At 34.5% G+C, this 26,231-nt stretch overlaps 1 protein-coding gene across 1 annotated transcript; it reads left to right on the top strand.

Annotated features, from left to right (window-relative positions):
- The first annotated feature begins 5,009 nt into the window (after nucleotides 1-5,009).
- On the top strand, nucleotides 5,010-17,098 carry NTS (neurotensin). The gene is made up of 4 exons (XM_047867978.1): nucleotides 5,010-5,263; nucleotides 7,519-7,580; nucleotides 13,956-14,180; nucleotides 16,801-17,098. The coding sequence occupies exons 1-4, from the start codon at nucleotides 5,182-5,184 to the stop codon at nucleotides 16,951-16,953; spliced, it is 522 nt and encodes a 173-aa protein (XP_047723934.1). The 5' UTR covers nucleotides 5,010-5,181; the 3' UTR covers nucleotides 16,954-17,098.
- The last annotated feature ends 9,133 nt before the right edge of the window (nucleotides 17,099-26,231 follow it).

Below are 26,231 nucleotides of genomic sequence, written 5' to 3' on the forward strand. Positions count from 1 at the left end.
TTTTGTAACATTTGAAAAAAAAGGTAAAATTTTTCTTTGAATAAAAATCCGTCCTAGTTTTTACTCTGGATCACATTCTAATTTTAAAACTAAGAAAAGCAAAAGAAGAAAGTTGCTAGGGACATTATTTTTTTTTCTGTAATGCTCTCATTTTGATCTTACTTTAAATGGAAATTTATAAGACAATTATTTGAGCATTACACATGGGGTGTAGTGATTTTGTGAGCATCTCAATATTTTCTTTGATATGAGACGATTATAAGTATGATCAATAGTAACTACAATGTGGAGCATCCTTAGTTAAATATGGCAGCTCATTAACGTGTGGACTGTAGGCAAAGCTTGTGTTATAATTGGAGTTTAAGTTGCAAAATACGCTTGACTCCAAAATCCATCATCAGTTTTTCCAAGTTAATTACCTATAAAGATGCAAGAGTGGAGATAGGAAGAGCCAAAGGGAAATGAGCTTGGAATTTACAGAGATTATGGGCAAGGCATGGTTACACATAGATGAAGAAATTGGGCATTTGGTTTACATTTACCTAAGTCTCCAATGTCTGGGTTACATGCATTTCATGTGTAAGATAGTATATGTGGGTGTGGGTGTGTATGTGCACATAACTGTATGTCTGGAAAATGGATTTTAATTGAATGGAAAAATCAATTGAGTTTACAAAGAGATTGACATCATTGTTTGTTCAGATGAATCAGAGTTACAGTTCCAACCAGAGGCTCATTTAGAGGAATGGAGTAAGCCCACAACTTATCGTAAGTAGTCAGCTGATGAGTGCACATGATCCCAGGGTGTTCTTCATAAATAATTTTTGAAAGTTGACTTTCCCATCTGGAGGGGGGGGGGAAGAATGACTAGAGAAAAAGTTGAGAAAACTGACTTAGTTGAAGGCTCACATCAAATATTAAGACTAGTGACAATAAAGGAGTTTTAAATTGAAATTAAAGTAGAGATGTGGCTGAAAGAGATGGTACAAATGGAAACATGGAAAAATATGTGAGAAATTTAAAATAATTACTATTTCAGTTCAATTTAGTAAATATATGTTGAATAGACTGTAAGCCTTGCAAGAATACAATGATGAATACGATCCTATCCTTCTAGAAGTTTATAGTCATAGAGGAGGAAAAATAATTTTCCCTCTACACTTCTAGGTACTTGGCTAAGAAACCCTGTAATAAAAGACAGATTAACAGGAGAAAAAACAAACAGAAGTTTAATAACATGCCTACCTCCTGTAAACATGGGAGATATTCATGGGAGATAACTCACCCAAATGGCCAACCCACCACCTTAAATACTATCTCCAGCTAAAGACATAAGACAATGTTGAGGCAGATGAGGGAGTCAGTTATGGAAGACTACCAAGAAAAGCACCATAAACAAGTGTAAGGCAGCTGTGCAGATTTAAGTCCTTCTCCACTGATAAGAGTTTCTAGAGAGTTTGTCATCTTTCTCTCTCTGGTACAGAGGGGGAGGCACCCTTACAAATGGAGATTTTCCTTATTAACACAAATATCTCTTACAAAAAGGTAACTTCTACATGTTTTTCAGAGCTTCTGTGTCTGCTGTTTCTTAAAAATAACCATTTCAAGAGACTCAATATGCCAAAGGGATATATTTTGGGGTGGCAAATTCTCTTCTCCTTCATGATTTGTCACTAAGAGATGAGCATTTAGTAGAAACTGGGGAGAGTAGTAGATGAAACTACTGTCAGAATTCAAACTCGGAAAGGTTTACTTTTATAAGGCCATAAAATACAGTCTTTTAAAAAATGAGAGATAGTGTCAGAAATGACAACACGGAGGTCAAAGGGAAGATGGGAGGCAGATTCCAGATGGTAGAAACACCACAGGGGAAGTTTTAGGTATTAAGGTATTAAAATCCTAGCGAGCTCAGGAAGCTGTTGATGAGGATGACAAAGCCTCCACAATTACAGGAAGAAATCATCTGGAACAGAAGAACTCATCAAGTTGTTTCTGAGCCTTCCCATCTCCAAATAAAATAAGTCTGTTCCAGACCACTCTTTCCAAATGCCAATGTTTCAGCCATTTCTGTGGATGATTTTAAGTAATTACCTAATAACAATCTGACTTAATTCGCACTAGAAGCTCTGAAATCTACACAGGTAGGGATGTTGTGATCTACAGGTACCCAGATAAACTTATTTAGATGTGTAAATATACAAACCCCTTTAGAGTTAGCTACTTGTGGTGACCTCAAACTGGAAGGCCAACACATCAAGACTATCAAAGGGTGATGTTCAAACTCCATAAGTTATTTTAAGAGCTAAATAAATGTTAGCGGGATTTTGGGCAGAAAGCCTTCAAGTTAGAAACGATTAGGGCACCTAGGTGGCTCAGTCAGTTAAGTGTCCATCTCTTGATATTGGCTTAGTTCATGAACTCACCATGAGATCATGGTGAGATGGAACCCTGTGTTGGGGTCTGTGCTGACAGTGCAGAGCCTGCTTGGGACTCTCTCTCTCCGTGCCCTTCCCCTGCTCTCTCTCTCTCACTCTCTCTCAAAATAAATAAATAAACTCTAAAAAATAAAGTAAAAATAGTTTACCCATTTTTATAGGCAAACACCTCAAATCCTGCTTTAAAAGCATCACTTGGGTACTTTCTAGAATATTTTTTAAAGGCAAATATCTACACATAGCCTACTCTCTTAAAACAAATCATTTAATTGGCTTTTCTATTGCTTGAAGTCACCAGAGCTAAAAAAAAAAAAAAAAAAAAAAAAAAAAAAGGAAGGGGGGAGTTAACAGATTTTTTAAAAAATACAAAATAGAGATCAGATAAAGTTTATCTATATCATAATTTTACCACAAAAATTTACTTATCTTTTTTTCCTTTAGAAGAACAATAGTTTCTAGCATCTATTTGATTTTGGATCATTTGACATTAGTTAACACATTTTCCCTCAATTCTTTCAGATTTATTATATATTTAAAACAATTCTCACATTTACAGCTATATTCAAGTGATATTTTGTCAACATTCACTTGAGCTTTGTTTATTAATCACATGAGGACAATAGGAATCGCACTTCCTTCTTACGAGTAGGCTGCTATCACACATTTTTTAAAGATTATTCTTTGTATTGGCAATCCAAAAGCAGATAAAACAACTAATTTAACTATCACGCAAAGAATAATAATATAAAGTTCCTTTATTTTTTTTATCAAAGTGGCTTTAAACGATTCTATCACTAAGATAATGAGAAGAAAGTATATATAATCCTCAGAATTCTAATTAAGTGTAAATAAAAAAAACCTTTTAAATTTCTGTTGCGCCCTCTTGTGGTAGGAAAGCAAATGTTTAGAAGTATACATTTCACATTTCTTTGCCAATTAATTACCCTTCATTGAAATTTTTTCAAGTGAGTCATGTTCAATATTGTGTTTTATGTTAAGTTCATAAAACAAATTAAAAGTAATAGAAATATCACCTATTGTTAAATTCCTGAACATTAAATTATATGAATGATTCCTTGCTATTTTAAATAATTACTAAATGTTTGGAATTTACCCTTTTTCTTAAGTTTAAGGTAAAATAGAGAAGTTACTATCATAGAGTATACCATAAAATATAAATCAACTCTCTACAGAGAATAATCCAGATTATTTTGTCTATCATTTTACATGATTGATATATTTAAAAAGTGAACAAGTCTCAGACACTTTTACCTTCAAATATCCACATTCCTAACAGCGTCCCATTTTCAGATCATTCCATGTATCTTGAAATACTTAATGCAAGAAGAAAGCTTCACTTCAAAAAAGCAATTATTTTCCTGAGAACCTAGGAAATGAGCATCATTGTGGCTTACAAAGTAAGATGTGAAGACACTGTCTCAGAAATCTGACTTTGGTAGATGGTGGTTATTTAGGATTGTTTCCTTTCCAAAAGTACAATTTCACTTTTATAACAGGGCAAAAAATTATGCAATGGTGAAAAACAGTGAGAAGGGGTTATAAGAAGGTTAAGATATAGCATCCAATGAATCCAAAAGGGGCAGAGCAATGCAGACAGAAAAATGAGTAAAGTATCAGAAAACATCAATCAGTGATATAATAATATGCATTTCCACCTATTAACAGACAAATAATTTACAGTTGGATTTCATAGACATGACATTGTTTTTCTAAGACGTTTAACCAAAAGTCAACATACACAATTCAGTCATTCTCCCAGTTACTTAAAATAAAAACTTACAATGTGTTAGGAAATAATGTCCTATTCCTTAGAGCTACTAGTTTGTTTGTTTTTTTTAATGTTTATTTTTATTTTTGACATAGCATGAGCATGAGCCAGAGAGGGGCAGAGAGAGGGGGAGACACAGAATCCAAAGCAGGCTCGAGGCTCCGAGCTGTCAGCACAGAGCCTGACGCGGGACTTGAACTCACGAGCCGTGAGATCATGACCTGAGCCAGAGTTGGACACTCAACTGACTGAGCCACCCAGGTGCCCCTAGTTTTTCTTTTTTAATTGTATTTTTTCTTAATCCCTATATCTTAACTGATTCTCTGATCATCTTCCAGTTTCTCCCTTTTTCTAGCATTCATTATCTAAAACCTATATTAGTCCCTAAATCACAAAACATTTGCTCACAAGTGTGGGTTATCAGAAAAGAACCCCAACTCCTTAAGCACTTCTAAGCCTTAAAAATCACTGATTTCATGCATTTATCCTGGAGATTGTATTTATATTAGAAATATCAGATCCCATGCTTCACAAAATCAAGATAACAACTTCTTGGAGTCAGGAATGGGAGGAAATGGGGCAAAAGAGATCCTGTAAGTTTTTTCCAGTATGCTCTATATGGAATTGCTTTAGAATGACTCCTGTGTGTCAGAAATCCGGAGTAATTAGGGAAGATGTCACTTCCATTTGAAGTTCAGAAGTGGGGGAGGAGAGTGGGGGGACAAAGGAAAAGGGGAGGAGGAAGTGGAGAGAGGAGAGGAGGGGTAGAGACGAAGGAGGGCACATCCTGAAAAGATAATCCCTGTACTATCATGACATCATCCTTCTACATGTATATATAGGGAATGGCCAAAGCATCTCTCATAGTTCACTTTCAAAGTCAGCTGAAGGCAAAGGAAGAGCTAGAGAAAGCCCCTTTCAGAGCATTTGTGACGTTTATGGACTTGGCTTGCTAGAATGCTCAAGATGATGGCAGCAATGAAAATCCAGCTGGTATGCATGATACTTCTGGCTCTCAGCTCCTGGAGTCTGTGCTCAGGTAAGCGCAGCTGCATTTCACAATTCCCTGAAGTGATTTCTTTTTTCTTTTTTTTTTTACACTGTGCTGCTACTTATGTTAATGCAGCCGGGAAGAAGAGCTTCTTCTTTATTCTGTATTTGCTTTTTAGTGATAGAAACTGAATATATTCATTCTCTGTCTTTATGATTACAAAAACTGAAAGATTTCATTTCTCTTTTTAAATCTGCAAGGTAATAAAAAGATTTCAATGAAACCCTTCATGCTCTCCCTTTGGAATGTGACCACCAGAGTAGGGAAAAAAAAATATGTAGAACTTAAATTAGGCTGGTCACTATCTGATGAGAAGTACAGAGGCAGTGCCTGTCAAAGTGCAAAACCATAGTTAGAATCCATTCCATTCAAAATGCTTTTTTCTCATCCTCAGTCATCTCTTAGGAAGCAGTGGCTTCTCCCTCCCCAAAATTATTTTCTGAATGGTGTGTATATGTTAAGATACAAACAAAGTGAAAACTGATGTTTAATGAGTAAATGAATGAACCGTTATTTATAGAAAATTATTTCTAAAAAACATATAAATATTCTAAGTACTTTTTGAAAATACACTTTATATAGTCTATGTGACAAATAAGCATCTTATTAATTTAATTTTCTGCATGCTGTTTAAGTTGATATAAAATGCAATTGGAAAATTGGCATGTTTACATTAATAAAAATTATTTACCTATAGATTGTTTTGCATGTGATAATTGAGAGACCATGTACTATTCAATATCTATCAATAATTTACCTTGAAAATAAGATTTAAATTTAAAACAATAACATGAAATGTTGCAATATGTTCCAATTAATGTTTGAAAAATAATTGAATGATCACACCAAAGTGGAAAAAAAAGCATAGGGAATAAATGCAGTAAAATCATTTAACCTGTTTTATACTTTCATATTTTATAAATATGACATGAAATGTTTAATTCAAACTCCTGCTGATTTTATTTAATTATGAAATTACATCTAGCAGAAGATATAAATGTTATTTCGAAAAGTCTTTAATTTCTTTTGATCACTAGAAAAGATCTTGAACTGACTTTGCAAAAATTTCCATGATACAAATAGCAAATTTTCTACAATTATGATTTTAGTTATTACAGGAGGTTAAAGGTATAGTGAGAGTGTATGAGAAAAACTGGGTTATTGATTAAACACTGTGTTCACTCAGTCTTAGAACTTCTTGATGCAATAAGCCAAAATTTGTAGGGAATTTGATGTACATTTCTCATAAATGGCTAAAGGGATTTGTCATTCCTTTGAAAAACAGATTTGGCTTTGAACAAAGAGGAGAAAAAGATCTCTGGTGTAATTTAATTCCTAGATGCAATGTAAGAAGTGGTTCCTCTAAGTGTGACACTTCTTTTTAATAAAAGTGTGTAGTGCAAGGAAGATAGTCATTGTAACCCCTGCTTTGTTTTATGACAGATCAGCGAGTATGAATTAAGTCATCTTGCTATGGTGTTCTATAACTTTATTTCTATTGCTTATATATAGTACTCTCTAAAGTTTTCCTCTCTGCAATATATTCATCAGTGGAAACTGGAATGGATATCCTAAAAAACGTCAGAAGTCCATTTTCAGCACAACTACACATGTACTGAAGGACAGCTCCACTTTTGCTTAACCAATTTGCTTAATAGCCTGTGATTAAATAGCTAACTACATATTTCTGAATTCTTATTTAAAGTAGAAAAACATATCTTTCAAAGTATGTTTTGTAAAACAGCATCTCATGTTGACTAAATCTCAGTACCTTTCTTATTCTAAAATCATCAGTAAACAATTCCTTTTGGTTTGTCTTGAAAAAGTCTGTTGCACACACCTTTTCATTATAGTGTGTTTAAAATATCAATATGCATATAGTCTATATATGTAAACTATTGCTGGCAAAAATTAACCAGCATTTTGATGAAATCTCTATTATATGATATAATCAGCTTTTTTTTAAAATACTGAGATTCAGTGATTAAACAACTTCAATACATCAATAATTCTCTTGGCATATAATCAAGTGTTTATCTTCTTATAAGTGCTTCTATTATTCTAGCTACCGGTTAGCCCAGAAAAAAACATAATTATTTTTTGAATATTATTTTAAAGATAATAAATACATAGGAAAACAATAAGCCTCTAAGACTAGTTTTTTGAGATTAATCTAAAGTCTGTAGGTTACAATATAATTATCTATGATTATATAGTAAACATGTGGTTTTCATTTTACTCAGATTCAGAAGAGGAAATGAAAGCATTAGAAGCAGATTTATTGACCAATATGCATACATCAAAGGTAACTTTTTTTTTTCTTTAACCAAGGATTGAAAAACCTGTAAGCTTTCATTATAAACATGGTGTCCTTTTCCTATAGTTAATAACTTCCCATCAAGACTAAAACGTTCATAGAGAGGCATTTACTTTTTCAGAAAATTTTCCTAGAGTTCAAAAGAGTTAAGGGTGTTGATGTGACAGGGACAGAAATTATAGTGACTATCAATCAGTATATTGCAACTTTAATTAAGTTGTCACATATTGTTTATGTGGAGATGAAAATGTATTTAAAGGAATCCTGTTTCCATTCCTATCACATCGTGTATGGCAAAGGGTATGCCTCAAGTTAAGTATATACATGAAAACTAAGTGACATTTTAGCCTTTTTTGTTATATTGGCAAGAGTAAAATGGAGTTCTAAATTAAAAATGAAAGTTCATGACAATTCATGAAAGAAATGTGGTAGAGCCTAAAGATCAATAGACTGGCAGACAGAAGCTTGGAGATCTGATCCTGCAACTGTGACTTATGAACCATCTGATCTTAAATAAGGGGGTTAGTTAACATCGCTTGCCTTTGCTTCCTTATTTTTAAGGGTTGGAGTTTATGATCTCACATTTACATCAAATCCGTGCCTAGATTTACTTTCTCCCTATAACAGAAGTGTCATCTACACCTGCTCATTGCTGTTATTGAACCAACTGAGACTTTGTATATCGGACCCTTTTATTCCTCTCTTGGGGTCTTGAAAACAAGGTGCCTAGATCCCAATCTGTACTTAGGAATAAAACACAATTACAATATACATGATTACCATGCTACCACGCAGTGCTGATTTCCCCAGAGTGAGTCAATTAGTGGGTATCTAAAGGCAAAAAATAGACAACCGGGTTCTCAACCAAAAGATGTTTCTCAAAGAAAAATAAATTTTGAATTGAGGCAGACCCCTGGTTCAATCACTGTTATAGCCCTAGGATATTAAGGCAGAGGATTCGACAGATGTTATGGTAAAAAAGTAAGTGTTCAGACGTTCTGTCTAATTTCTGAAGCAATACCCCAACTCAGGTCTTGTACTTCAGATTTCTCTTCCTTAACTGAGTGAGCACATTCCAGGTACAACAATCCCTATTATATTTGTAGAATTATGTGGGTATAAGGGGAAATAGTATTTGGGAGCATGGGGGTATTGTTATCTGAAATCTAACGAAGATACATTGTCAGCTATGATCCTTAAAAGACATTTGGGGAAAATTTAAGTGCATATATTTTCACCATTGCCCAGATCTACAAAAGCTGAATGGACTGACACCAAATATTTTCTTAATTTGGTAGCTTTCATATCAGGAATGATCAGATTTAGTTTAGTCATTAAACCTCAATAACCAAATAATAACCTTAAGACAATGGATCCTTTGTTGAATACTCAGTCAGAAGAGCAATGGTGACAATGATATCACCCCAAAAATAGGAAGACAAGTGAAGTCAATCGTCTATGTTTAAAAATGGGGAAGGTTAGGAAACGACTTAATTTCACAGTAAAGATGTTACCTCCGTAATTCTAAATTTACACAGACACATCAAAGTCCTAAATAATCCCCGAAAGCTTGTTTAGTTTCAAGAGTTCTAGCTACCTTGTGAAAATGTGAAAGTAGAGTTGTGATTCCTTCCCTAGAGTTGCAAGGGGAAAACAATCCCAATTTATGGAGTGGGTTAGTTTTTCTTTTAAAAAGAAATACATAAATGGGACGCCTGGGTGGCTCAGTCGGTTGAGCATCCTACTTCGGCTCAGGTCATGATCTCGCTGTTTGTGAGTTCGAGCCGAGCCCGCCTTGAGTTCTGTGTCTCCCTCTCTCTCTGCTCCTCCCCTGCTCATGCTCTGTCTCTCTCTCTCCTTCAAAAATAAAAATAATAATGATAATAATTAAAAAATAAATACATAAAAATACAGGCATAATAAATTTTTTCTCTTGTATTTAATCTTGGAATATGTCTCTAAACAGATCATGGAATGATTTTGAATCCCATTGCCTCCTTTCAATTGAAATAAGCAAAATACAGTCTATAATGAGAAAGCACCAAGAAGCATAATTATTTCAATTTTGCTGTTAGGATGGGAACAAAAAGCTCATTCCTTATGTTTTACAGAACTACTATCATTTCTTTCTCCTTGACTCAATTGATTTTTGGTGTGTGTAGCGTTCTATGCAAATGAAACCCCAAACTTATGAGCATTTTAACTAAACTACTACACTTAAAAATTTAAGAGAATAATAATTGATATTGGTGGAACTAACTCCATTATGAACAGCTTCAGAAAGCTTCAGGTTTCTTCTTTCCATTTTAAAAATAAAGTATGTGAAGAATTTCACTTGTGAAGTAAAGCTATTTAGACATTAAAATATTAATGTGAAAATTTGCTTAAGCAACAGAAGGTTGAGAGAGAGTCCAAAGCTTGAAAAGTGGAAGATATTTTTTTTTTCTCACAATACGGTTCTCTTTATTACCAGTGCTAGTACTTTCCTATTGTTCTATTCAGAAAGAGAACCTGGTACAGGATGTTTTCTTCAGGATCTCAAAAAGCTGCTATAATGTTGTAATTTTCTATGATCAAATTTAATGCCTTGTATACAGTAGGAGTTTAATAAATATTTTTGAACTAACAGTGGGAATCTAGGATCCATTATTAACCGTCACATTTTGTATTCAACTATAAAACTTCAGAGCTTCACCAGAGATTACTTTAATTATTTTCAATTCTGTGAAATGCTTGAATTCACAATTTGCTGGACTTATCTGAGTTCAGTGTTTTACAGGGGATAAATCTGCGTCTTATGGATTAGCTCCTGTTTAATTAAGGTAACAAAAATTTGACCAGAATCTTATTTAGTATTAAAAAGTTAAAATCAAGTAATGGTAAGTAAGAACCACAAATATTCTCATTTTCCTTATCTTGAAAAGAAGAGATGATATTCTACATTTCTTATCTATAGGCTTAGGTCTATTATAAACATTTGTATAAAATAATTTAATAAGTAGAATGTTTATTGTTAAAGAAAAATTATTCATGACACTAGCTAAACATAATAGGGAAGACTTTATTCAAGAGGAATTACTGAAATGGGAGTTTTGCAGAGACTGGGCTCAACTCCAAATACAACAATGGCAAGTGTGCCTTTATAGCCAAGAAGCAGAGTGGGGGTCAGTGGATGGAATAAGACGAAACATTAAAGCTAGAAGGGGTCTTGCTAGAAGACACAAGATTGTGATATTAGGGCCAGAAATTTCATCAAGTATCTGATATTTGATCAGATATCTAGGGTGATCAGATACCATGGGTGAGGCATTTACAGTAAACAGGCTCAGCAAGATTCTTGCTAAAACTGGGCTAAGTGGATTAAGGACTGAGCCTGAGGTTGGGACCTAGTCAAGAAGTGGACTTAGAAGAGCCTGATTCTAGGAAAGAGAGTCTTTACCATTTTTCTGAACGAAATGGTTGAGACCTTACACAAAATGTTCTCAAATACATGATGTCTATCTACTTACACATTCTTCAGTCAGTCATACTTTCTCAGCTGTGCTTTTAATGTGACTTTAAATAATCGTATTATTGAGTCATGTAGTGACTATTTTAACTAGCAGAAAGAAATGAGATGATTAATTCAGTTTCCTCAGAAAGAAATAAAGAAAGAAGAAAGAAAGAAAGAAAGAAAGAAAGAAAGAAAGAAAGAAAGAAAAGAATCAGATAACATTAGTCCTGACTGGACTTTATGAATAAAACTTTCTGTGGTCAAATTAGTTTGGGAAACTCTCGACACTGTATTGACTCCATTAGAAAGTTACAATGAATATTTGCAAGTAAAAGGCTCTGAGGATACCTACGTTCAAGGAATCTTTCTTTACATTTCCTTTAAATTCAAGTTTTCCAATTTACTTGACAGTGGAACTCTTTTAAAAACAGTGAGTGCAGAACTAGTGTTCTAAGAAGTACACTTTAGAAAGCCCTCCATTAGGGGCTCAGTTAAGCATGGGACTCCGGCTCAGGTCATGATCTCATGGTTTCTCTCTGTCAGCTCAGAGCCTGGAGCCTGCTACAGATTCTGTGTCTCCCTGTCTGTCTGCCCCTCCCCTGTGCTCACTCTGTCTCTCTCAAAAATAAATAAACATTTAAAAAATAAAAAGAAGAAGAAAATGTAAAATTAAGGTATTCCATTAACTGGTATGATATAAGGCATTGCTTCCAGATAATGGAATGGAGCATGTTGTCTCTAAGTTTCCCATAGCAGAAAAGTTTAAGCAATGGCTGGAAAATCGTATTCAAGGAGCATAGTTGAAAGTATTTCCAAACTGGTTAAAACTATTGTATATTACATTATTATATATCATAATAATATTTGTAAGTAAATATCTTTATACTCATATATTTGCATGTTCTTAGGATAAAAGCTTAATCAAAGGGTGTGCACATTTTCAATTTTAATGCAGTACATCCTTCAAAAAGTTATAACAATCTACACCCAGATCAACAAATATTTAGAAAAGGAAGTGTCTGTTTCTCCATGTCCCTATAACTACACCAACAAATGTACTTAGCCTTTGAAAGTCTTCTGAGCTGATGATGGCCAAATTCTTTCCACATATTTCTTCTTTGATGAGTGATCTGTGACTTGTTTACTTATATCATTTATCCAAGGTTTAAAATTTTTATTTTTATTATTTTTAAAATTTGTGGATTCAACAGTTTCTTTTTGAAGAGCTCTACCTGTGTTAAGGATATTAATATTTGTGGCAGCTTTTACCATATAGCTTGCTTCTGGTGTTAGTTCAGGCTGTTAATTTTCCAGAGATGTTTTACACATTTATGTGTTTAAAGTCATCCTTTTCTTTGTGGATCATGGTTTGGATATTTGCTTAATAATCTAGGTTTACAGAGTAAATTCTGTATAATTTACACGTTATTTTATTTTTACTCATATTTAACCCATCTGCATATTGTTAGACTACTATATGTCAATAAAGTTATAAGTAGATGTAAGTCCAGGTTTCCTGATAGCCTACTGTCCCAAGGATTTCAAATGCAAACTTTGCTGTATGCTATAAACTCATTTGTACTTGGACTAATTTTGGGGATATTATATTTTCTTCTGTTGGGTTTCAACATTTATTTATTTTTGGGACAGAGAGAGACAGAGCATGAACGGGGAAGGGGCAGAGAGAGAGGGAGACACAGAATCGGAAACAGGCTCCAGGCTCCGAGCCATCCGCCCAGAGCCTGACGCGGGGCTCGAACTCACGGACCGTGAGATCGTGACCTGGCTGAAGTCGGAGGCTTAACCCACTGCGCCACCCAGGCGCCTCTCTTCTGTTGGGTTTAATATTTACTCTTGTTTTATTAATTCTCTCCTTTGATTACTGAGTCTTTAAAATAAATTTCAATAACTGGTAGAGTAAGTTCCTCCTCATTACATTTTTATTTTTCCAAATCTTCTTGCTTATGCTCACACATTCATACTTCCAAATTAACATTATAATTACTTTGCCAAATCCCCACCGCCAAATTCCAGTCTTCCCATATTTTCCAAATTGGAACTTTGATTTGCAATTGCATTACAGTTGGGGAATCATTCAGAGAGAATTGATATATGATAGTATTGTTATTGAATCTTCCCATCGTGGTTGTGTGGTCATTCACGTACGTGTGTGTGTGTGTCTTTCTTTAAGAAAAATGTATGCTTTCCTTCTTCTATGCCCTTTGAAATTTTTGTTATTTTTTCTTATTTCACATTTAGTTTCTCCTAAGTCCTTATGTTTCCTCGTTTATTACTATTGGCACACAGGAAAATTATTGATGAAAATAGTGGTTTCAGACCCTATCTTATTAGAAAAAAAAATAGTAATTCTAGAAAATATTATTATTTGCAAATAAATAAATTGATCGGCTGTGTTGCTGTTTATGAGAATTATCAATGTATGGAATAGATTAGTGATCCTACATTATTGTAATTGTGCAAATCTATTAATATCATCATAGTCCATGCTCCATTAGACACTAAACTCTGGTAAATTTGGTATTTTTAAAATTTTATCTGTGATGCATACCTATATATTTATACATTTACACTCACTATTATTTCAAAATTTTTGCTTTGCTTATGTATGTGTGCCTGTGTATAACTGTATTACATTTTAAAAAATAGAATGTATGAGGAATTGGCACTAATCAATTCTGCGATATAAAGTTACTAAACTAATAACAGTGTGTTTATTAGACTGGAGTAACAATGAGGTCCTAAAATGTAATGGCTTCGCACAATGGAAATTCATTTCCTATCCATATGACACAAGATTTAATTACCTACTTTTTAAAATTTTAAGTACCTGTTTTTTTTCTATATTTCAGACCAATAAAGCAGGTGTTTCTTCTTGGAAAATGACCCTTCTAAATGTTTGCAGTTTTGTAAATAACCTGAACAGCCAAGCTGAGGAAACAGGGGAGCTTCAAGAAGATGAGCTTATTACAAGAAGGAAATTTCCCACTGCCTTAGACGGCTTTAGCTTGGAAGCGATGTTGACAATATACCAGCTCCAAAAAATCTGCCACAGCAGGGCCTTTCAACACTGGGAGGTAAAGCAAAAACAAAATATGAATATAATTATCGTTATACTAGTTAGCTCTCATTTGTACTGATTTTTTTTTTCACTGCGATCATTATCATAACAGGAAGACTTACAAATATTAAAGAAGAATAAACCATGTGTTGAGGTTAACATTCCTTCAGATCTTCAAAGTGTCCTTCAAATATTTGGAGTTTGGCAAAATATTATTACTTCAGTCTTAAAAGGGGGGGAGTTATATCCTAAGGCAGATTTGATCCACATGCTTTTATTGTGCTTAAACGAATGGCATACTCAGGCAATTTGTGGCGGTGGTGTGCCTACAAAATTTAAGGACTCAAAATGTGTTCTTAGAAACACGAGGTCATGTGTATTATCTATAAACAAACACAAAACATAAAACACAAAGTTTCGATTTGTATTTGAATATATTAAGCAGATAAAACTGGAAAAAAATCCATGTATGTATATATTCCTATTTCAGTTGAATACATGGATTTCAGGCATCTTTAGCCTCTAAATTAGGTCCACTAACAGCCAAGACAGCCAAATCCATTATACACAACTACACTTAAGTAGTGGATGAGTCAGTTGTATTTAAGGCCATACTAGTGATTTATTGCCTTTGGTTTTAGAATATGTGTTACTTTGAAGGAGGGAAAGAGAAATGAAATGCTTTATTTTTTTATTTATTTTTAAATGTTTATTTATTTTTGAGAGAGAGAGACACAGAGTGAGTGGGGGAGGGTCAGAGAGAGAGGGAGACAGAATCTTTAAGGGGGCTCCAGGCTCTGAGCTGTCAGGACAGAGCCCTACGCCGGATTCAAACTCATGAAGGGTGAGATCAGATGTGAGTCAAAGTTGGACGTCCAACCAACTGAGCCACCCAGGTGCCACAGAAATGAAAATGCTTTAAAGAAAAAAAAATTCCCAACAAAGGTGGGGAGGCACCTGGGTGGCTCAGGTGCTTGAGCCTCCGACTCTTGATTTTGGTTCATGTTTTGTGAGTTCTGAGTTTGAGCCCCATATTGGGCTCTGTGCTGATAACTCAGAGCCTGCTTGAGATTCTCTCTCTCTGCCTCTTTTATCCTCGCTCTCTCTCTTGAATAAACATTTAAATAGGTAAGTAAATAAATAAATTTCCCAACAAGGAAACATTTCTCTCATATTAATCTCTAAGAGAGACTTGCTTCATCTTTTATATTTTGGGTTAACACCAACATTGGGACTCTGAGGGTGTCTTTGCTGCTAATATAACAGTCCTTATATACAACTATCACAAAAATACCTTGTGGAAAAGAAGAAATGCAAGACAGAACTTCTAGTGTTTATTCTAACTTGCAGAAAAAAGATGTTTTCTAGATGAAAGACCAAAAAAGCTAGGTTTAATTTTACTACTCATCTCTTAATTCTAATTCCAGCTAAATAACTTAGTCTTCAAAATATTCTTTAAGTCAATAAAACTTGAAAAATGCTAATTTTAACATAGGGAAATGTCAGTTGTGTGCTATTTATCCAGGGATTAAAAACAACAACTCAATAAACTATTATACACACAAATCAGGTGCTCATAAGATTAGAACTTTTGCTATTTTAAATGTTATTGAGTGATTTAAAACAAAAACTATAATATCATTCAGAACATACTACAAATTATAGATTATGTTCACAGACAAACATGCAATTAAGAAATTAGGTTGTCTAACAGTAGTTTGTTTTCCTTCTCTGAAACTGAATAGCTGTGGGTTGAAATAAAGTACTTGGTGATAGGATTCAGTTCATATGCATTAAAATTAAAAACTTAACCTCCTGTTAGTTTTTCTTATACTGACCCTAAAGTTTAGAGGATAATCACAAGTACAAATAAAATTTTTATCTTGAACATTTTTTAAAATTTCACATAAATTATGTGCAAAATTCTGGGAAAAGTTGTAAATATTTTCTGCTAGCTGAAATTTGTGAATCGCAACTATATCAGAAAGAAGTATTCAGAACTAATGTTAGAATGTGGCATATTTAAAGAGATTTGGTAAGATTCTACATGGAGATGAACTCCCTAACGTTACTGAATCTGAATTTGCTTCTAATTATTAGGCACCACAATCTAAAGAGACCTTTACTGTTTCACATGTGTTAATTTCTACAACAACTAAGCTAAGCAGAGCAAACAATCCTCTCTCTGAGACTGAGAAATGGATCTTTGGAATGGTTTTCAAGACAAGTCAGTAATTAACTTCAAGAAATATAAAATCCTATTGCCTTTTAAGGCCAAACATGACTTACTGAATTCAAAACTCTATGTGTGTTGTGATTTATGATATATTTTCATAACATTTTAGTCTCTCTATCATAAATTAAAGGCTGAAACATACTCGAAGATGTACTAGTTATGTTGCTTCAGTTGGAGGTATCAGTGTATGGCCTTGAACAGAGAATCAGAAAAACCACGTTCTCATCCCGTCTCAGTCGACAGTCATCTGTCCTTGGACAAAACATTTAATTGTCTTAAACCTCATATATCTTATCCATGTATGTCTTACTGTCTGAATAGCAAATGAGATGAAATATAGCAAAATACCCTGAAAGACATGCCACATGTAAGTTTGATTCATATTCTGCCTCTCTTGCAGTTAATTCAGGAGGATGTTCTTGATGCTGGAAATGACAAAAATGAAAAGGAAGAAGTTATAAAGAGAAAAATCCCTTACATTCTGAAACGTCAGCTATATGAGAATAAACCTAGAAGACCCTACATACTCAAAAGAGGTTCTTACTACTACTGAGACGATAAATATTTTATTTATATGTGATTGTGATTTATAATCCTTCACTTAAATATCAAGTTATACTTGTGTGGTAATGTGACAGTACACAACTATTGTGTCTCTTCTTACAATCGTGGTTTATTGGATGTGATTTTTCTGCATTAATATAAATTGGACTAAATGTTTTAGAATAAATCTAGATCTTGAGCATGATAATGTGTTGTGTATAATTGGAGTAGATATTAATTAAGTCACATAAAGAATGTGTTGTAATTTTGCAAAGCACTTAGTGGTTTGTTTAAACAGTCAAAATGTTGGACATTTAAAAAAATTAACATTTATTCATTATTTTGATAGAGACAGAGTGTGAGCGGGGGAGGGGTAGAGAGAGAGGGAGACACAGAACCTGAAGCAGGCTCCAGGCTCTGGACTGACAGCACAGAGCCCGACGTGGGGCTCAAACTCACGCACCGTCAGATCATGACCTGAGCCGAAGTTGGTCGCTTAACTGACTGAGCCACCCAGTTGCCCCAAAATGTTCAACATTTTAAACCAAATTATGAAGGATTATAATGGAGTCCTATGGCAAAATCTAACCTATACAGCATAAACACAAAACAAAGTAATAGTACTTCTTTTATTATTTGTTATTATATATATATATATATATATATATTATATATTATATATATATTTAATTGAGAGAACTACATGTTCTTTTCAAGACTCACATAACTCTCTCAGATATGGGGAAGGTAATAGTGATAAAATAGGATCATCTTAAAAGGATGATAATGAACTATTGTCAATTATGCCTATCTTAATGAATGATCTTCAGCTGAATTTGTCTTTCTGTTAACTAAACTTAATGGCTAGTAAAAAGCAGTGATCCATCAGAACCACGTTTCTCTGAAAATGCACTTCCATTAGAAGAGTTACCTTTACTGACTTCCCCCACACACACTTTGATACAGTAAATGATAACTTTAGTTTTCAATTCATTGAGGAATTTGTGTGACTATTGTTTTTTTCCAAGTAGAAAACGTGTTTGAGCCAGAAGGAATACTTGAAATAATTCCTCATAAATTTCCTTTAAGACCATACTTACGGACTCATATGCCCTCACGGTCTATGCATTCTGCCAATAGCTGTGGGTTTTTAGGTTCTCACTCTTGTAAGTGTCTTGAAAGTCCTCTCCTCACAGGGCTGCAACCTAGTTCATAGTCATCCAAGAGGAAAAATATCAGGATTTAAGTTGTGGAATGAAGGAGGCTTCAGAACTTCATGTACCTTTGATAAGATTGCCTAGGCTAAACCCTCACTCAGTAGGATACAGCAACAGCTCGAGTCTCTGAGTTTTTCTGGTAAAACCATGACTTCTAATGACTGCTAGCCAACCATCTTTCACCATCTTATCAGCTTCAACATTATAAAGTACCAAAGACACTGATCCTAAGATAAAATTTACTTCCCAGTAATTAAGAGTACTACTCTGGGGGAGCCTGGGTGGCTCAGTGTGTTAAGCATCTGACTTTGGTTCTGGTCATGATCTCACTGTTCAGTTTGTGAGGTTCAAGCCCCAAATCTGGCTCCCTGCTTTCAGCACAGAGCCTTCTTTAGATCCTCTGTCTCCCTCTCTCTCTGTCCTTCCCTGGTGCGAGTTCTCTCTCTCTCAAAAATAAATAAATATTAAAAAAAAAAGAGTGCATACTCTTGAGTCAGGATGTCAGATTCAGCCCCACTATTCACTAATAACCTTGGACAACTTTAACCTCTGTTTCTTCAACTATAAAATATGAATAATAATTGGGTTTGGAGGGGGACAAAATGGTCTCATACACATAAAATGCTTAGAATGGAGCTTGGAATATATTTATAACACCCTATATTTAGCAGTTCTTCTGGCCACTTTCATATCATTTTTTTTCTTTCTCTTTCAAAAACTACAGAGCATAACACAATTTCATGTGAATCCTCTGTTTTCAGCAACTACTGATGTCTTAATTACTCGCTTCATCCAATATCCTTGAGGATTTCCACATACATGCATAAGAGCCATCCAATAATCTCCCTTCTTAGCTCCTGACATCTATACTTTCAGTAATAAACATTTTATCCAGAGGTGCCTAGGTAGCTCAATTGGTTAAGTGTTGGACTCTTGATTTTGGCTCAGATCATGATCTCATAGCCTTGAGTTTGAGCCCCACACTGGGCTCCACGATGGGCTTCAAGCCTACTTAAGATTCTTTCTCTCTCCCTTTGCTCCTTCCCTGCTTTCTCTCTCTCTTTCTCTCTCTCTCTCTCAAATTAAAAAAAAAAAAAATTAAAAAATTCTATCCTGTTCACCATCAATCACTTTATGGTCATGCCATAGAACTTTTACTACCAATACCTTCAACCTCTCCAAAATCTCAATTATAAGCATTCTACACTCTACACATCATCTTTTCACTCCAGTTCGTATAACCTAACACTGTCACTCTGAAAAATCCATTATTTCAACTTCCTTCACTCTTAATACCTTTTGCTTATGGCCTTACTTTGCAATTTACTTGGCTTAGATTTTGTGAGCCAAAACTAAAATCACTGTCTTGAAACCCTCAACATCCTGATCTTCTATCCCATATGAGCCTTTGAAAACACCCAGCTAGAGACTACATGTAGGTAGGGATGGTTAAGTTGAAGCCAATGGGATATTGAGTGGAAAAAAGGTGTGTTCAACTGGTGGGTCTTTTATAACTTAAACAGAAACTTCATTCCCTAAACTTTTTTCCTAATGTTTTATGTCTTGAATATGAATTGATTTTAGCCTCACAAATGAATATCATTTTCTTGAGGATGGCATTGATTGATAGAGCTTAATCCTTAAACAACTTTGTGTGGAAAAGCTGCCTCACCATCCGGGGCCAGCCATACTGTTACTTGACAGAGAAATGCATTCTAACTTACTTAGGGCACTGTATTTTTTAACCTCGTTGATACAACATCTCAACCATTATTTTAATTGTTACGGTCGTTTCCGGGCCTTCTCATGGTTTATTTCTTCACAGCAATCAGATCTCTGCACTTATGTATATCCTGTCTTAAATAACCTTCATTCATGAGTCAATATCTCCACTTGCTCTATTTTTTTTGAATATTTGAAAAAGAAAAAATAAAGTCAATGACAGCCATCACCTGGGACCTGGCCTCAGGTTTCTCCTGTTAAACACTAACAATTTCACTGAACTAAAACTTTAGACTGGGTCACTCTGTGATGGCAAAAGACAATCAACAAGCCTACTCTGAGGAAATCATGTCAGAGCAAAACAAAAACAAGAGCACTATAAACCACAAAAATGATCAAACATCTTCCTTTACCACATAATTTGAGTGATCGTTGCTTCTTTAGCAACTATTGCATTAATTTTGCTCTGTTCTTCCACTTCCTGGATGAAAACTATTATAATACCTAAGCAGAATTGCCCTTGCTTTTTGATAACACCCAAACAAGAGAAAACTATACTTCTGGAATATTCCCCAAAGCACTCAGCACAAGCCTAAGTCTTAAACCCTCTTATTGAGAGGCCACATGATTTCCCAAAGAATGAGATCTCTAGTATCAATAAACCTAACTTCATGTGAGTGTATTTCCAGTGGTCTTTGACTGGTGGACATCAGTACAACACATAACATAACTTGGAATTACATAGTCATTTATTTACTTATTTGTAGTATATCACTCCTACTAGAATGTGTAAGGCTCTGTGAGGACAAGGATTTTGTCTTCCTTATTCATCATTGAATTCCCAAGGTTGAGCACTAAACCTGCTAAGTATCAGCAAGGACTGGTTTCATGACTGAATAAATTAGCAACCAAAGGACTCTTTATGTTATAACAATAGGGTTTAGACATAGTTTCTACAGATTTTGAAGTCCTAAATTAGAGATTACATTTCTGAAGGATGAGTTTGAGCTCAGGTATCTACAAGAGGTCCCTGGTCTTACATGAAGCAACAGCGAATCTGAGATGTTGAAGCTCACATTCACTTACAGTGGCAGTCTGGGGGGCATGTCTTTCATTTTTTTCCAATGCTGGTTTTCATAGAAATAAAAAAAAATCACAGAAAACCACCCCCTTCCCTGCAATACCCAAAGAAATCCTAAGAAAGAACAAAGCTGAAGGCATCACACTTCCTGATTTCAAATTATGTTACAAAGCTATAGTGATCAAAACACTATGGAACTGGCATAAAAACAGATACATAGACCAACTGAACAAAATCAAGAGCTCATAAATAAACCACGTGTAAAGGCAGAATCAGACCTATAAATACAGACAACAAGCTGATGGTTGCCAGAAAAAAGGGGATAGAAGGGATGGGCAAAATGGGTGAAGAGGAGTGGGAGATACAGGCTTCCAGTTATGGAATGAATAAATCACGTGAATAAAATGTACATCATAGGGAATATAGTTAATGATGTTATAATAACATTGTATGGTAACAGATGGTAGCTACACTTGTGGGGAGCATAGCATAATGTATAGAGAAGTTGAATTACTTTGTTGTACACCTGAAACTATGTAACATTGTGTGTCAACTATATTCAAATAAAAAATAAGTTAATAATAAATTAAGTAATTAAAAAAACACAAATAAACCATGAGTATGCAATCAATTGATATTTGATAGGAAAGTCAAAACTACTCAATGGGAAAAGGATAGTCTCTTTAATAAATGGCACTGGGAAAATTACATATTCACATGCAGAAAAATGAAAATGGATCCCTATCTTACACCACCCACCAAAAATTAACTCAAAATGGATTAAGACTTAAACATAAGACCTAAAACCATAGGTCTCTGAGAGAAAAACCTAGGGAAAAATTTCTTTGACATTGGTCTTGGCAATGATATTTTGAATATGACACCAGAAGCATAAGAAACAAAAGCCAAAGCACAATAGTGAAATGTACCCAACTAAAAATCTTCTGCACAACAAAATAATAATCAAATGAAAAGGTAACCTATTGAATGAGAGAACATATTTGTAAACCATATATCCAAAATATATAAGAAACTAATTTAACTGAGTAGCCAAAATAACAAACAAAAACAAAACAAAACAAAACAAAAACAAACAAACAAAAAATCCCAAACCAAATAACCCAGTTAAAAATGGGACCTGAATAAATTTTGTTTTGCAAAGAAGGTATACAAATGGCCAGCAGGTATGAATAAGTGCTCAACAACACTAATCATCAAGGGAATGCAAATCAAAACAATCGTGAGATATCATATCACCCATGTTTGGAGAGTTATTATCACAAAGCCAAGAGATAAATGCTGCCAAGTGTGGAGAGAAAAGAATAACTTTATTCACTGATGATGGGAATGTAAACTGGTGCATCACTATGGAAAACAGTATATACCCAAATGAAACAAAACCATTATCTTGAAAATACATCTGTATTCCTATGTTCACTTGGGCATTATTTTCAAAAGCCCAGGAATGGAAATAACATTAGTGTCTGCCAACAGATAAATAAAGAAAGAAAGAAAATGTGATGTGTGTGTGTGTGTGTCTGTATGTAATTTACTTTATTGAATATGTATTTTGTGTGTGTGTATATATATGTGTGTGATTATATATATATACACATGTATGTATATACATATATGTGTATATACATGTGTGTGTGTGTATATATATATATATATGTTTATATATATATAAAGAAATCTTGCTATGTGCAATAACATAAGTGTACCTTTTGTAGGACATTATGCTAAGTGAGATAAACCAGACAGAGGAAGACAAAACTGCATGGTATCACTTATATTTGGAATCTAAACAAAAACTGAACTCCTAGAAACAGAGTAGAAGAGTAGTTGCCAGAGGCTGGGCTGAAGGGGTGAAGGAAACTGGGAGAAGTTGGTAAAGGGTAAAAGCTTTCAGTTATATGAATGAAGTCTGAGCATCTAATGTATAATATACGTAACAATGATAGTTGCTAACACAGCATTGTACCATTGAAATTCACTAAGAGAGCAGAATATAAATGGTCTCATCAAAAAAAAATTTTTTTAAGTAAATATGTGAAGTAATGGATGTGCCAACTAGCTTATTGGGGGAAATCCACTCACTATCTCAAATCACCATGTACAGTTTAATTATCTTTCAATTTTGTCAGTTTTATCTAAATAGAGCTGAAGAAAGTAAATTCAGTCCTTGCCCCTCATGCTTTCAGAGTCTGAATGCTTTGAATCAAGCATAGATTTTAATGCAAATTATACTAAGAATTGCTATAGTATATGAAATATCTGTTTCAAATATCTACTTTAGAAGTGATGATAATATTTATAAAATAAGTTACAAAATTAGAAGTCTCATTATGTTTCTGGGATTTCATTTGCATGTTCTCTTATTGTAAATATATATTTAAAATATTATATAAATGGTACAATATTATATAAAAATATAAAAATACAATATTATTTAAAGGGAGATATTATTAACCCTATTTTACAAATGACAAAACTGATTCTGAGGGGAGATTAAGTGACCTGTCCAATTTTGAACTGAGGGTAAGTGACAGAATCAGGATTTAAACTCAAGTGTGCTTAACTCAAAGGCCCATAATCTTGTTGCTATACTCTTGTTTACCCCAGCAAGAACCCACTATTGACAACATCCTTGGGTTTTAGATAGTGAGCTTCCACATTTGAAGTTTTATGTGAATATTGGCTAAAAAACAGTTAAAAACATTCTTCTGGTGGATGAGGAAAATGAACGCAATATTTCTGAAAATTTAGTTTCCAATTTTGTATTAATGTGCTAATTATGTACATTCTCAAATAAAACATTTCTGTTCATTCTGATTATTTTATTATATAATTATCAGTAATTGAAAGATGAATCGTTTGAAAACTTAAATTTTTTTTAATGTTTATTTATTTTTGAGAGAGACAGAATGCGAGTGGGTTAGGGGCAGAGAGAGAGGGAGACACAGAATCCGAAGCAGGCTCCAGGCTCTGAGCTGCCAGCACGGAGCTTGACATGGGTCTTGAACTCAGGAGCTCTGAGATCATGACATCAGCCGAAGTCGAACGCTCAACTGACTGAGCCACCCAGGCACCCCTGAAAATTTTTAGAACATTACTCTTTCAAATACATTTGTTATCTTATGCATAAATATTTCTTTCACTGTTTTGCCTGCTGAATAAATGTTTTCTGTGCAAAATATAATCATTAAATGGCCACACAGAAATGTCAACAAAATTCTAATCTGTATTTTAATACATGTACTATGAAAAGAATGGAAATCTTTTCGCCTTTCTAACGACTGAAAAGGTTAGCTATTATTCATTCCCACTTATTTGCCTATGAAAACAAAATTCAGCTTTTTACTTAAGGCCAGAAAATAAAGATCTTGAAAAGAAAAGCCATTTATTTTCCCCAAATAGAAGAACTTTTGTTGTACCAAAAATAACATAAAAATTAAACTGTTTGATCCTTTACAAATTTTTTATTACTTGTAAAACACAACAATTAGTATTATAAAAACATATGTCGGGGTGCCTGGGTGGCTCAGTGGGTTAAATATTCGACTTCAGCTCAGATCATGATCTCCTGGTTTGTGAGTTCAAGCCCCACACCAGGCTCTATGATGACAGCATGGAGCCTGAAGCCTGCTTCAGATTCTGTATCTCCCTCTCTGCCCCTCCCTGCTCTCTCTCTGTCTCTCTCTCCCTCTCTATCTCTTTCTCCCAAAAATGAAAAAAAAAAAATTAAATAAAAACCATGTCTCTTTCAGAATCTTGACATTTAAAAATGTACTAATGTTTTCAAAAACTTTATACCCTTACTTGATTTTATCTCCTGTTGAGATGTGCACTGCAAATAAGCCAACTTGATCCTTCTTAGAAACCAGATCACTGGAGAATACATAAAGAAGAGGATTACCACTGGGTCCAATTAGCAGAGGGTGCCCTTCCTCACAGTGGGCACAGCTCTGTGCTCAGGTACATGGCTAGGTTAGCAGAATATGGTCAGCTCTGTGGCCACCCATCCTCTCTTCCAGATCCTTGTGCAGGGCACATCTTGCTCAAATGTAGACACTGGCCATCCTGAAGGACTTAAAACTGCTTGCCAATTCAAATATCAACTGGATATTAATTTGAGTCTTATTTTACACTAAAGGAGGAAAAAAATCCTGTACTGGAAGTCCAGCATTTACTGATTAATAAATATTAACTTACTGATTCATGATTGAAGTGACAAATTAGATTTTAAGAAAGAAAGTTAATTCCAAGTCTGTCTTTATGGTATAATTATTTGGGGAAGTCAGAATTAATTCTGGACAAAATTGCAATTGAACAATTTTCTTCTCTTTATCTTCTGCCACCATCTTTCATCATTTTTTCCTCCTCTGGGTAGCAATTTAAAATGAGTCACTCAGACCTGTTCATTGCCCCTTGGTAAATTTATTAGCAGGATTTCAATTAGTTTCTCTTGGAATCAAAGCTTACAGGGAAAAATATCATATTTTGAAATCATCCGTAGCAGCTACAGAAATGTTAAAACACATTAGCCTCATTCATTCATTTAGTCTGCAAATGTTTCCTGAGCCTATGCCAGGTATTGGGGTGGGCACTGTGGATAAAATCTATGAATGGGCAGACTGAGTTTTCTCCACCAGGAGTTTACAAGCTCTTCTGCAAAGTCCCTCACCCTTAGGTTCTGCTCTCTTTGTCCTTTCACTGATTCTGCATCATAAAAGCCTCAAATGAACTGTTCCCTCTTAAACAGCTTCTCCTCCTGTTGCAGAGGGGTTATGGGTACTAGTGATTACCATGTTCTCCTTGATCGGCTAGAGAGGCAGGTGATCTGTGACCACACCTGCCACACTTAGCTTCCCAGACATAATGAGGTACGAAATAGTGAAGTGACATGTTTTAGCACCCTCCTGCTAATTTATTACAAAACTGGGATTAGAAACAAGGACTCTTTGTTCCTCACGTAGGCTCTTGACTAAGAAAGAACTTGCAAATAAAGCCAGTTCATTACAAACTTTCAAACTAGTCTGCTAGGTTGAGGTTACTTTGCAAGGAGAGCAGAAGCCCCAGTTTGGAGCAGGGAACATGAGTGGATCTTCTCATTCCTGTGGATCACTGACACCAGATCGGTATTTCACAAATGAGAATTGGATTCTTCACCCAAGGTTCTATGACTCTACTGCAGATTTAGTAATTCAGAATTTTTGAGGGTGAAGGTTGATATATAATTTTTTTAACTGAAGCATGATTGACACA

Source organism: Prionailurus viverrinus, chromosome B4, assembly GCF_022837055.1.
Source record: "Prionailurus viverrinus isolate Anna chromosome B4, UM_Priviv_1.0, whole genome shotgun sequence".
Taxonomy (NCBI): Eukaryota; Metazoa; Chordata; class Mammalia; order Carnivora; family Felidae; genus Prionailurus; species Prionailurus viverrinus.